The sequence below is a fragment of the Corythoichthys intestinalis genome, chromosome 22 (genome assembly GCF_030265065.1).
Source record: "Corythoichthys intestinalis isolate RoL2023-P3 chromosome 22, ASM3026506v1, whole genome shotgun sequence".
NCBI lineage: Eukaryota > Metazoa > Chordata > Actinopteri > Syngnathiformes > Syngnathidae > Corythoichthys > Corythoichthys intestinalis.
The window spans coordinates 3,690,957-3,705,054 of NC_080416.1; the positions used below are offsets into that span (position 1 = coordinate 3,690,957).

The 14,098-nt window shown below is 39.1% G+C and overlaps 1 protein-coding gene across 1 annotated transcript in view; it reads right to left on the reverse strand.

Annotated features, from left to right (window-relative positions):
* Positions 1 to 14,098, reverse strand: part of ext1b (exostosin glycosyltransferase 1b) — a 267,318-nt gene that overhangs the window by 66,140 nt on the left and 187,080 nt on the right. Inside the window, exons 3-4 of the mRNA XM_057827651.1 lie at positions 11,655 to 11,762; positions 8,544 to 8,663 (exon numbers count right to left, since the gene is read on the reverse strand). Of these exons, the coding sequence (XP_057683634.1) occupies positions 8,544 to 8,663; positions 11,655 to 11,762 (228 nt within the window). The remainder of the gene's footprint in view (positions 1 to 8,543; positions 8,664 to 11,654; positions 11,763 to 14,098) is intronic.

The window sequence follows — 14,098 nt, forward strand, 5'->3', positions numbered from 1 at the left end:
TTGGCTGCATCCATCTTCCCGTCAATCTTCCCTGTCCCTGCTGAAGAAAAGCAGGCCCAAACCATGATGCTGCCACCATCATGTCTGACAGTGGGGATGGTGTGTTCAGGGTGATGAGCTGTGTTGCTTTTACGCCAAACATATGGTTTTGCATTGTGGCCAAAAAGTTCAATTTTGGTTTCATCTGACCAGAGCACCTTCTTCCACATGTTTGGTGTGTCTCCCAGGTGGCTTGTGGCAAACTTTAAACGAGACTTTTTATGGATATCTTTGAGAAATGGCTTTCTTCTTGCCACTCTTGCATAAAGGCCAGATTTGTGCAGTGTACGACTGATTGTTGTCCTATGGACAGACTCTCCCACCTCAGCTGTAGATCTCTGCAGTACATCCAGAGTGATCATGGGCCTCTTGGCTGCATCTCTGATCAGTTTTCTCCTTGTTTGAGAAGAAAGTTTGGAAGGACGGCCGGGTCTTGGTAGATTTGCAGTGGTCTGATGCTCCTTATATTTCAATATGATGGCTTGCACAGTGCTCCTTGAGATGTTTAAAGCTTGGGAAATCTTTTTGTATCCAAATCTGGCTTTAAACCTCTCCACAACAGTATCTGGGACCTGCCTGGTGTGTTCCTTGGTTTTCATAATGCTCTCTGCACTTAAACAGAACCCTGAGACTATCACAGAGCAGGTGCATTTATATGGAGACTTGATTACACACAGGTGGATTCTATTTATCATCATCGGTCATTTAGGACAACATTGGATGATTCAGAGATCCTCACTGAACTTCTGGAGTGAGTTTGCTGCACTGAAAGTAAAGAGGCCGAATAATATTGCACGCCCCACTTTTCAGTTTCTTATTTGTTAAAAAAGTTTAAATTATCCAATAAATGTTGTTCCACTTCACGATTGTGTCCCACTTGTTGTTGGTTCTTGACAAAAAAATTAAATTTCATATCTTTATGTTTGAAGCCTGAAATGTGGCGAAAGGTTGCAAGATTCAAGGGGGCCGAATACTTTTGCAAGGCACTGTATAAGACTAAGAGGAAAATTAAAAGGGCTGTCAAAAACAACAGTGTTTCTGACAAGGTAAAATTCGCATTAAAACTAGTGGCCCGACCTAAACAGCATATTGTTTGGGTTTAGCTGACTTGCTAGGTGTGCGGCGGGCCTTAAGTGTGTGCATTTGGATTCTGCGTGGACGGCTGGAGTGTCGATGGGATGAATTAAAGATGCCGCTTGTTATCTGCGCGACTGCCACGGTAACGTCATTTACATGTGTCACCCCCTTCTCCACCCCGCTCCTGCTCTGCTCACCTCGCCCGCCTCGTGCTTTTACAGGACAGTCAGTCAGGATTAAGGCCGAGCTGAATTCGGCACGCACACACAGAGACGCTGAGTCACCTTGCTCTTTAGTGCAGAGTGACAACATGGCAAGGTTGTGCCTGGGTGGTGCGCCATAAGTATCTGGGCTGACATACCTTGACATATGGAGATGTGCTTTTGACTCGACGTGTGTGCCTGTCCCGACGACAGCGCACCTTGAAGCGAGCTAGATAACAATAGACTTGCGATGTCGCGATAGACAATACAATGGTGCCTTCACACCATAGCCATGACAGATCGCAAGTGTGGGAAAGCTGCAATAAGTTGCACTTGAAGCGGCATCGAAGGGAGCTTCCTTCCCGTGCGATTGCTGTACAAGGGTAAATTAAGTTTGTGATGAGATATTTTGATATGAAAAGAGAGAAAAAGTCAAAGGCATTTGTAACCTCGAAAAGAAACTCGCTTTTATCCACTTCTCGGTAAACAAATTTGAACGAGACGTTCTGGTCACAAACTCCATGAACTGGTTTACTTTTGAATAAAATATGAGGTCAGTGGGAGTGCAAACTTTAACTGCAATGAAATACTGCGCGTTAAATGATGTAATACGACCTGTGTAGATTGAAGTGATAGCGACAAAAGTAAAGCTGAAACGACTACTAAATTAAATCAATTAAAATCAATATACCGTATGCATAATATATGCATATATCACTTGTAATCTGCAGAATATGATTTTACGCCCAATATTCGTTTTCCACCAAGTTCGCTTTTACAATGATCCTTGACCCGGAAGTGGTTCTTCTTCAACAAGATGAACAAGACCAGGGGTCGCGTTAACCGAATATTTTCCGTCGTTGACCGGTTTTTTAAAACGGTGACGGAAAAAACTGAAGTCCGTCCGTCATTTTGACAGGTTGCAATTCACACCCCAGACCACAGGGTGGTGAGTGAGCATATGAATTAGCTATTGTCTCTCTTAATGCATGACGTCGTTGGCTATTCTGTCAGAATATTGTAGCGTCACCGGGGTCTGGCGGCGGCACCGTGATTGACACATCAACGTGAGGTTCTTATTGGTGCACCCGGTGTGCCAGCGCGTCATCCAATTGGTGGACTAGATTGCCGCCTGTGTATAGACCCCAATCACATGAAGTCACAACTCCGCCCCCCTGACTGGAGCCGCCACATTGTCCGTCAGCTCTATGTTTACACATTACCGCTACGTACATGCCTCCTATTACGGCGTGTTTTTCTGCTCGTTAACATTAATAATCAAAATGGTGAAGGCGTGTGTGGCGGTTGGTTGCAGTAACAGAGAAGATAGACGGAGAGACTTGAAGTTCTACCGTATTCTGAGAGACCCGAAGAGGAGAGCGAGATGGACTGCTGTAATTCGACAAGAAATCTGGGCACCAAAAGATCACCACAGACTATGTAGTAGTCATTTTATAACTGGTAAGATGCATTTAATATATATTTAGAAGATTTTGGGCTGACAACCACAATTAAGATCATTGTGTGACGTTGGTGATTGGGGTCTATATAGTTGCTTCTTTTTCTTTGGGGGTGGAGTTGTTGTTTTGTTGGTGTTGTTGGCGGTAAGCAGAGTAAAAAGAGGGAGAAAAATACGACTTACGTGTCTAATTTTTCGCCGCCAAGCAAGCGTTACAATATTAATTAAAAATGAATGAAAACTAAGTACTATTGAATATGTCATCATTATCATTTAAAAAATTTAAGTGACGGGTAAAAATAGATTATGACCGGATTTTTATGACCCTGTCAGTCAAAATGACCGACAACGAAAATGAACCTCTGAACAAGACCCTGCTGCAGCTGCATAATATTAAATCATAAGAAGAAGAATTATTGCATTTGGTTAACTTGCATTTCAAAAAGTCAGCGGGCTTAAATGCTATATAATACTAATGTAGGGTGACAAAACGTCCTCTTTTGCCCGGACAAGTCCTACTTTCACGTAGTATCCTCGTGGTCCGGGCGGGTTTTATAAATTCATAAAAATGTCCGGTTTTTATGATTTTTCACGGGACCAATTTGAAGAGAATTCCTCCGGCCGCTGGGTGGCAGCGCCTGCTTGCGATGACATGGCTCCTAGTAGTAGGGAGGGAAGGAGTACTTCTTCTTGTTTTTGTTGGCAGTTTACCCCTATCATGAGGCATTACTGCCATCTATTGGGTTGACGACTTGGCCACAACGCCTGCCCAGTTGTTAAGTTTTTTGCGATAAATACGTATATAATGGCAACTGTTGACTTCTGTCGGAGCTTTGACTGTAAAATCCCATTTGGTGTCGCATCATGCGCTGCCGATGATTGTAAACTTTTATAGCAAAGTTTGATTTTTGCCTCAGCTAGCTATCAGTAAGCTAAACCCCGCTAGGCATTATGGGAAACACAAACGTTTGGAAACATGCTGGTTGAATAGTTTGTCAGTTTATTTCGATTTTTGTTTGTGTGCAATCTAGAACATTGAATGAGAATATCAATTGAATGGGAATAACAATTTGTCAAGGACAATTGTCGTGATAGTAATTTATAAAAATGTTTAGTTGGCACATAGCCTACTGTGTGTATGTGGATTGACTGGACTATATTTCTATGGGTCTGCATTTTATGTATATATATATATATATATATATATATATTTTGTAAGTCATTATTTATTATTTTTTTCAAACTGCATTTTTCCATCCAGACTAAGGGGCCCATTTTAAATATATTAAAGTGATATAGGCATCTTTGAGTGAACTTCGAGTAAAATTCAAGTATCTTGAGGCCGGGCTGAGTATCCTCTTTTTTGGAAATCAAAATATGGTCACCCTAACTAATGTTTACAACAATTGGCTAACTTGCATAACAAAATTCCGCTAGCTTAAATGTATATGATGCTAATGTTTTCAACAAATGGCTAACTTGCATAGCAAAAGTCGGCTAGCTTATATGCTGCACCAGAAACTATCTAGTATACATTAGCATTAGTTAGCATTTAAGATGTCGGATTATGCTTAAATACTGTCTTAATAGAGTAAGAAACCTCACAATAACTTATGTTTTACTTTATTTTAGTAACATGACTGTTCTGATACTTGCATAGCAAAGGTCCGCTATCTTAAATGCTGCATCAGAAACTATCTGGAAAACATTAGCATTATATAGTATAGTCCGATCGCTTAAATGCTATAGAATGCTAATGTTTACCAGAGTATAGCATAGCATAGTCTGATAGCTTAAATGCTATATAATACTAATGTTTACAACAATTGGCTAACTTGCATAGCAAAAGTCCGCTAACTTAACCCATTTGCTCCCAAAAACGTATAAATACTTTCTATTTTTCTATTGTTTCAGTGTCCCAAAGATGTATTTATACGTCTTTTACGTTTTTTTCAAAAAAGAAATCTCTGGGTCGTGATTGCTCAAACTAAGCTATTTTCTAATGCTGATTTCTAAAGAATGGAAAAAGAGATGAACTAACTTTTTCTTCTGCTGAAAGAAGAGAGTCTAATATTTTTATTGGTGGGTTCCATGTTTATATAGCAATAGAACAGAATGTTCTGTGGGCCTTGCAAAATCAGGCAAAATCCAGTAAAATGGCCGGGAGCGAAGGGCCTTGCTCCGGTGAAAATGGCCGGGAGTGAATGAGTTAAAAGCTATATAATGCTAATGTTTACAACAATTCGCTAACTTGCATCGCAAAAGTCCGCTAGTTTAAATGCTATATGATGCTAATGGTTTACAACAAATGGCTAAATTGCATAGCAAAAGTCCGCTAGCTTGCTGCACCAGGAACGATCTAGTAAACATTAGCATTATACAGCATTTAAGCTAGCGGACAATGCTTGAATAGATAAATATTATAAAATTAATTAACATACATTTTCTGCTAACTTGCATAGTAAAAGTCCTCTCGCTTAAATGCTGCACCAGAAACGATTTGGTAAACCTTAGCATTTTATAGCATAGTCCGATAGCTTAAATGCTATAGAATGCTAATGTTTACTAGATAGTTTCTGGTGCAGCATTTAACAAGTTAGCCAATTGGTGCATTGTTGCAATTAGCTAACTTGCATAGCAAAAGTCCGCTAGCTTAAATGCTATACAATGCTAATGTTTACGAAATAGTTTCTGGTGCAGAGTCGAAACAATCTGGAGCGCACGAGATTGCTTAAATTTATTTTACTTCTGTCGATGTCCCTTTTGGGGCTCCGTAGAATTGGGCTCGTTTTCCATTTTTTGTTTTCCAAAATTAGAATGAAAAAGAAACGGGCAAAAGGTGCACCTTTGAGAGATCAAATAACTAAAGAACATTAAACTGTGTATGTTAAACACATACTGCCTTTTAATGAGGCAAGGAGGTGTCCAGTTTAACAATTTAAATGAGTTTCCAGATGTTTTAATAACATGTCGGTTTAACGATTTTATGAAAATAATCTAAGAACACAGCTCACGTAGCCTTTCAGAACTAAACCTGTTATAGAGAGGCCCTGTAAAATGCTGAGTGCAACGCCGAGCACTCACATTCATACTTGTGAAGGGTGCGTTTAAGATATTGCACACAATGTTGTTGAATTGCCATCTATCCAGTACATTATTGGATTGTTACACGAGACACTCATTTAAAAACCATAGCAGGGAAATTTATCTTCATGAGAAAAGGTCAATTGTGGTCATTGCCGTCTATGTAAACCTGGCCACTGAGACAGTCTATCACTGATGTTGTACTTCAACCACTTCCACGATAAGCACCACTAATGCTGCACTACTGTGAGTACCACTGGAATCAATGACATGAGTACTTCATCACTTATCCACTGCAATCTCTATCTACCATGAGTCACAGTTTTTTTTGTTGTTTTTTTTGCCATTCATCATCAGAGGTGGGTAGCAACACGTTACATTTACTCCGTAACATTTAGTTGAGTAACTTTTTGAGAAAAATGCACTTCTCAGAGTAGTTTTACAAAGAAATACTTTTACTTGAGTAGATGTGTAAATAGAAGAAACGCTACTCTTACTCTGCTACTTTGGGCTACACTAGTCACTGCATTTCTCCTCTTTATTCTACATATTTTTATTATTATTATTTTAAATCTCATTTTCACAAATGAGACGTCGCAACAATAGCCATATGCTCCATTATACTAATCAAAGTTGGGCTGCAGCTATCGATTAGTTTAGTAGTCGATTAATTAATGAATTGGTTAGTGAAACTGTTTACTCGAATAATCGAGTAATTGGATGAGGAACATAAAAAATTAAAATACCAGAGCTGAGTCTCAAACGGTATTAAAAAAAAAAAAAAAAAAAAAAAAAAAAAACGAGGATTGAAGTACAACAAAAGAACAAGTGGCTAACTTACATAGCAAACGTTTGCTAGCTTATATGCTATAAAATGCTAAAGTTTTTTCTTTTCTTTTTTTTTCTAACAATGCTCTTAACGAATTGTTCAAACACATATTCCCACAAAAAACGGCTAAATAAACCTAAAAACTAAATTACAAATGCATTAAAAAAACATTATGTCAAATAATAACTTGGCTTATATTGGTCTTAACGGGGAGCAGCTGAATTCAGCCATGTGAAATGAGTTATTTCATATTCATTGTTGCCACTAGAGGGTATTGTATCCACCCAAATCAATGAAACTAAATGCAAACACTTTCAAAACATACCATGACAACTCCACTTTAATTAAACGTTGCAACAATAACCACATGCTGCATTAAACCAATCAAAGTAGGGCTGCAGCTTTCGATTCTTTTAGTAGTCGATTAATTAATGAAATGGTTAGTGGAACTGGTTACTCGAATAATCGAGTAATTGGATGAGGAACATAAAAAATAAAATGCCAGAGCTGAGCCTCAAATGGTATTAAACAAAAAACAAAAACGAGGATTGAAGTACAACAAAAGAACAATTGGCTAACTTAAAGAGCAAAAGTTCGCTAGTTTATATGCTTTAAAATGCAAAGTTTTTTTTTGTTTTGTTTTACAATGCGCTTAAAGAATTGTTCAAACACATATTCAAAAACGGCTAAATAAACCTATAAACTAAATTACAAATGCATTAAAAAACATTATCTCAAATAATAACTTAGCTTATTTTGGTCTTAACAGGGAGCAGCTGGATTCAGCCATGTGAAATGAGTTATGTCATATTCACTGTTGCCACTAGAGGACAGTGTATCCACCCAAATCAATAAAACAAAAGGCAAACACTTTCAAAACAAACCATTACAACACTTTAATTAAACGAATACTCAAAGCAGGAAAATTCAATTCAAATCTTTTTTCTAATCGAATTACTCGAGTTAATCAATTAATCGTTGCAGCACTAAATCAAAGGTAACAATGTTCTTTCTCCACTAGAGGGCACTCATGCTCTTTGTATGGGTGAAAAAATTATATTTCAGTCAATATTTGATCACTCAACAGTGCATACAAGGGAAAAAAGGAATCAAAACCATTTCAAATGTGGTTCAAAATACTGTATCAGCATGGTAATGTGGTCCCAGAAAACTAATGGTCGACATTGTTATCTCAAAAAGGAACAAGATAAAACGGTTACTAATGTTTTGAGGTTAAAGGATGGGTGTTTCAAGTGCTGTTGTGGTCTGAATTTGACGATTTTTGTGTCATTTTTTGGCCAAATATCGTCCTGTAATAGGTTATAGCACAGTATAATGATAACAGTTCATATAGATGAGGTCGTCCTGAGTAAAAAACAAAAAACAATTATTTTAAAAAATCTGACATTGTAAGCAGTTACTCTCAATGTTACTAATTGAGTATTATGTTCAATGAATACTTTTCCACTTGTACTTGAGTAAATTTTTGGATGACTACTTGTACTTCTTGTGTAAGATTATTTGTAAGTAACGTTAATCTTACTTGAGTAAAATTTTGGCTACTCTACCCACCTCTGTTCATCATACTCCAGAATATTTGATTGTTTATTGACATATTGTAAGAAAATTTCGAAAAAATTAAACACGCTCCTTCTCACGGCTTTTTGAACATGTGGTTTAAATTTTGGCGCTGTCTTTAAATGACACCGTCCCCCCACCGCTTGGCTCGTGGCACGACGCCGGCGAGCCAATGCGGAACGACGGCCAGATTTGATCGAATGCGCTGTGACACCGCGGCTCCCTGAGAGGGTGATTGATGATGAGGAGCTGGGAGGATGTGCGGGAAGCTCACCTCCAGTGTGGTCAGCACTATTTTTTCCACAGAGGAGAAGTAGGCCTCCCAAAGGAACTGTGTCTGCTGCCTAAGTGACAGGATCTTATCCTGGTGGATGGAACGCACCGTGGTGGGAATCTGTGCGAGGCAAACAGCAAAAAGTTAGTACAAAGGCAAAAAAACCACTAAAAATGTTCTCACGCTGCTGTATATTGCTATAAAGAATCTGTTTTTGTGAAAATAGTTATAATATTTGTGGAACACTGTGAGCGTTAAACAAGTACTTGACTTTACGACACCGGAGTCTCGTCCGCCATTTTGTCTCCAGTCAGTTTTTTGGTCGCATAAACAGGAAAGATTTCAGTTTAGCGCACTGTCTAGCTAGCTATTTACACTGCTGGCCAAAGGTATTGGCACCCCTGCAATTCTGTCAGATAATGCTCAATTTCTCCCAGAAAATGATAACAATTACAAATGCTTTGACAGTAATATCTTCATTTATTTTGCTTGCAATAAAAACACACAAAAGAAAATGTGACAAAAAATATCAAATCATTATCATTTTACACAAAACTCCAAAAAAGTATTGGCACCCGTTGAAAAATTGTGTGACACTTCACTAATTTGTGTAATTAACAGCACCTGTTACTTACCTGTGGCACATAACAGGTGGTGGCAATAACGAAATCACACTTGCAGCCAGTTAAAATGGATTAAAGTTGACTCAACCACTGTCCTGTGTCCTTGTGTGTACCACATTGGGCATGGAGAAAAGAAAGAAGAACAAAGAACTGTCTGAGGGCTTGAGAAGCAAGATTATGAGGAAGCAGGGGCAATCTCAATGCAACAAGTCCATCTCCAAAGACCTGAATGTACCTGTGTCTACCGTGCGCAATGTCATCAATAAGTGTAAAGCCCACGGCACTGTGGCTAACCTTCCTAGATGTGGATGGAATAAAAAATTGACGAGAGATTTCAACGAAAGATTGTGCGGTTGGTGGATAAACAACCTCGACTGACATCCAAACAAGTTCAAGCTGTCCCGCAGTCCGAGGGTACAACAGTGTCAACCCGTACTATCCGTCGGCGTCTGAATGAAAAGGGACTCTATGGTAGGATACCTAGGAAGATCCCACTTCTGACCAAGAGACATAAAAAAGCCAGGCTGGAGTTTGCCAAAACTTACTTGAGAAAGCCAAAACCGTTTTGGTATGTTCTCTGGTCAGATGAGACAAAAGTAGAGCTTTTTGGGAAACGGCATCAACATAGAGTTTACAGGAAAAAAAACGAGGCCTTCCAAGAAAAGAACATGGTCCCTACCGTCAAACGTGGCAGAGGTTCCCTGATGTTTTGGGGTTGCTTTGCTGCCTCAGGCACTGGACTGCTTGACCGCGTGCTTGGCATTATGAAGTCTGAAGACTACCAACCAATTTTGCAGCATAATGTAGGGCCCAGTGTGAGAAAGTTGGGTCTCCGTCAGAGGTCATGGGTCTTCCAGCAATGACCCAAAACACACTTGAAACAGCACTAGAAAACGGTTTGAGAGAAAGCACTGGAGACCTTTAAAGTAGCTAGCAATGAGTTCAGACCTGAATCCCATAGAACACCTGTGGAGATATCTGAAAATGGCACCCTTCAAATCTCAGAGACCTGGAGCAGTTTGCCAAAGAAGAATGGTCTAAAATTCCAGCAGAGCACTGTAAGAAACTCATTGATGGATACCGGAGGCGATTGTTTGCAGTTATTTTGTCTAAAAGTTGTGCTTCCAAGTATTAGGACGAGGGTGCCAATACTTTTGTCCGGCCCATTTGTGGAGTTTTATGTAAAATGAAAATGATTTAATCATTTTTTTTCATTCTCTTTTGTGTTTTTTCATTGCAAGCAAAACAAATGAAGATATTAATACCAAAGCATTTGTAATTGCAATTATTTTCTGAGAGATATTGAGCATTATCTGACAGAACTGCAGGGGTGCCAATACTTTTGGTCAGCACTGTAGCTCCAATGTCTTGGCGAAGACATTACAGTGATGTATGATACATTTTTTTGGATAGTTATTTTGAGATTTAGTGGGTATTTAGGGGTACTTTAAGAGTTAATTCCATCTTTTGCTACGTAAGTTAGCCAATTGTTGTAAACATTAGTATTATATAGCATTTAAACTATCAGACTATGCTATGCTATATTCTGAAAACATTAGCATTAGACATTACGATAGCTTAAATGCTATGGAATGCCACTGTTTACCAGATAGTTTCTGGTGCAGCATTTAAGCTAGCGGACTTTTGCTATGTAAGTTAGCAGAAGAGTCATGTCAATAAGATAAAGTAAATTCGGGTTACGTCGCCAGCGTAGGAATGGAACTCATTCATAACCCGGGGACTGCCTGTAATGCTAAAGTTGAATGTCTAAATGGACTGAAACGATGTTTTGTTGACACAGAAGTCAGTCCGGCTTCATGTCATGCTGCCTTCACATGCTGTGGGAAAGATGAACCTCACCACATTGGTAATTACGAGTACGTCCTGTTCATGTGGTTTTGACAGAGCAGACATGGACCTCATTTTGGTTTGTTGAGTGGAGAAAAAAACGGCGTTTAGATTCGTCATTTCATTTTCAACAACATGAAGCTCAAAATACAAACATTTAGGATGGTCTCAGGTGTAGCAAATTACATTTAGTAAATAAAACACAATATTTGGAAGACTTAAAAAAACAATTCTAGTTCAATAACGGACAGCATATTGAGCTCCGATTCGCGTCCTCTTATGTTGAGAAACTCAATGTCAAACAACATTATTCCGCACTTGATTCAAATTTCAGCCTTAATTGGCATATAATTACTTTTCTCCCACTCATGAATATATGCAATTCCATCTACTTGCTCATTCTATTTACTTGCCCTCTGGCGCAACAAAAGTGAGACTGAGTGATATTTCTAGGACTTTGCTATCTCGTCTCGAAATGAGTTTGGTTGACAACTCCTTGAAGAAAACAACAACAGTGCAATCAATTCTAAAGAAGACAGTGCCTGTGTTCAGCATTTTGCAAGTCATACTGTACGGCGGTTTACTTCAGACGTGGGAGTGCTGCCGTTTGTCTCTCCGGCACCGCTTGCGGGTGATTTACCTGCAGCAGGAGCCTCTCGTCACCGATGACTGCCGCCGTATTCCAGTTGATGATCTCGGAGAAAGGCAGCTCCCAGCCGTTACTAAGCATCACCGGCACGCACGCGGCCTGACAGTGACAAACAGACATGCGGAGTCAAAGATGGGAGGTCAGACAGGATACGCTGCCTACACAAATAATGTTGATACTTGACGTGAGCTGCCTAGTTCAGTCCTGGGCTTGGACTTGGGCTGAAAACATTACATTAATAGATAGGGTTGTTCCGATCATGTTTTTTTGATCCCGATCCGATCCCGATCGTTTTAGTTTGGGTATCTGCCGATCCCGATATTTCCCGATCCGATTGCCTTTTTTTTTGCTCCCGATTCAATTCCAATCATTCCCGATCATTTTCCCGATCATATACATTTTGGCAATGCATTAAGAAAAAAGCGAATAAAACACGGACGAATATATACATTCAACATACATATATAAGTACTGTATTTGTTTATTATGACAATAAATCCTCAAGATGGCATTTACATTGTTAACATTCTTTCTGTGAGAGGGATCCACCGATAGAAAGACTTTGTATAGTGTGACTAAATATTGCTATCTAGTGTATTTGTTGAGCTTTCAGTAAATGATACTGTAGCCATGCCCAAATGATGGGAAATTGAACCATGACTGTGCGTAGTGCTACCAATTGATATATCTTCTCTGCGTTGGGAAATAATGTAAGGTGTTAAGAAAAAGATAATTTGCTACCTTGCTTCCCCACATTGCTTCCCATGATATTTCTAATCGTAGGGAGAGGGATTGTAAGGCTTTAGCCAATTAAAAAAAGGCTCCAAAGGCTGCCAAATTTCACTCCACTCATTTTACACTGCCTTTTATATCTCTATATAGGTAAAATGGCGCCATTACAGATTGAGCGCGACAATTCGTGGGTGGGTCATGCAGCGCATGCATTAATTGCGTTAAATATTTTAACGTGATACATTGTTGAAAATTTTTATTACCTCCATTATCGGGATACATTTGATAACCCTACCTTAAGCCTAAAATAAAGACTCTGGATAATTAAGAAAAAATAAAATAAAATAAAGTCATGGCCGATAATTTTTTGCCGATCGGGACATCTCTATTATCCATTATCCATTTTGAAAGGTTTAAAGAAGGCTTACCGAAAACAAGCTGACAATTTATTCAGGTCGACAGCGATCAAAACGGCAAGGCGAAACAGAAACACTCAGACGGAGAGGCAAACTCGCTCCATGATTTCTATATCACACGTCAATAAAAGGTTCCCGGGAAAAATGAAAACGCTTATAGTTAATTAAACATTCAGTGTTTTGAAGGCTCTTGCAGGGCGGGCCGTGGGCAGAAGAACGGTGTGTTTGGGATTATTGTCTGTTTGTGGATTGGACAGGAGAATTTGGGAGTTACTGTTGTCAGGGGAATGAGGTTTGTGGATTTTGCCACCTCAGCGTCAAAGGGGCTCTTGGAGTCTTTTCAGTCGTTTTATCAGTTGGATATCGGGCGTTCTCCGGTGTTTCTTGTGTTGGGACAGGGCATCCCGCCATTTGTTCTGGACTGTCCAGAACTGATTGCGACAGTTGGTGGTGTAGACGTGAGCTTGTCAGCGTCAATGTTGCTCAGTGCATGACACACACATTGGGTTTCCATGATATGAAGGCGTCATGTATCATTTATGCCCTATATTCTGCTTGTTTTCCTTAAACTATGGCATAAGTGCTATTTAATTTATATTGGATGTGTTAGAGTAATACAGTCAAAGAGGAAATACGAGAAATGACGCTATTCCCTGATTGATTATGTTTACTGTGTTAAAGTAATACAAACAGTCAGACAGCTGATATTGTATGTACAGCACTCCAATAAAACACATGGCTTGGTCTTTTCTTGTTTTTATATGAAGAAATTTGTTTTAAGTTTGTATAACTGTAACAAGGAGACATGCATGCATACAACACAACTGCACAATACACACTGGAATACAAATAATATGTAGACACCACACTTAAGTGAATGAGTATGTGTTCCAAACTGCGTCACACGATGGATGCAGTGAATTATTATGACCAAAAGTTGACAGTAATGTACTGTAAAATGACAACTGGCTCTAAACACTGGCAACTCTAGCCTGCACACTTGTTTTTTGTTTTTTTAAATAATATATAGCATAAATTATTCTTTTCAGCCGATTCCGATCCTCTTTTTTTGCCATGTGGAGAAATGGATTTTGCCATGTGGCTTTTTTTTTTTTGCCATGTTGCAAAATTGATTTCGCCATGTGGCATTTTTTTTTGCCATGTGGCAAAATTGATTTTGCCATGTGACATTATTTTTCGTATGTGGCAAAATGGATTTTCGTTTGTGGCATTTTTTTGGGGGAGTATGTGGCATTTTTTTTAGGGTATATGGCAGTTTTGCAGGCC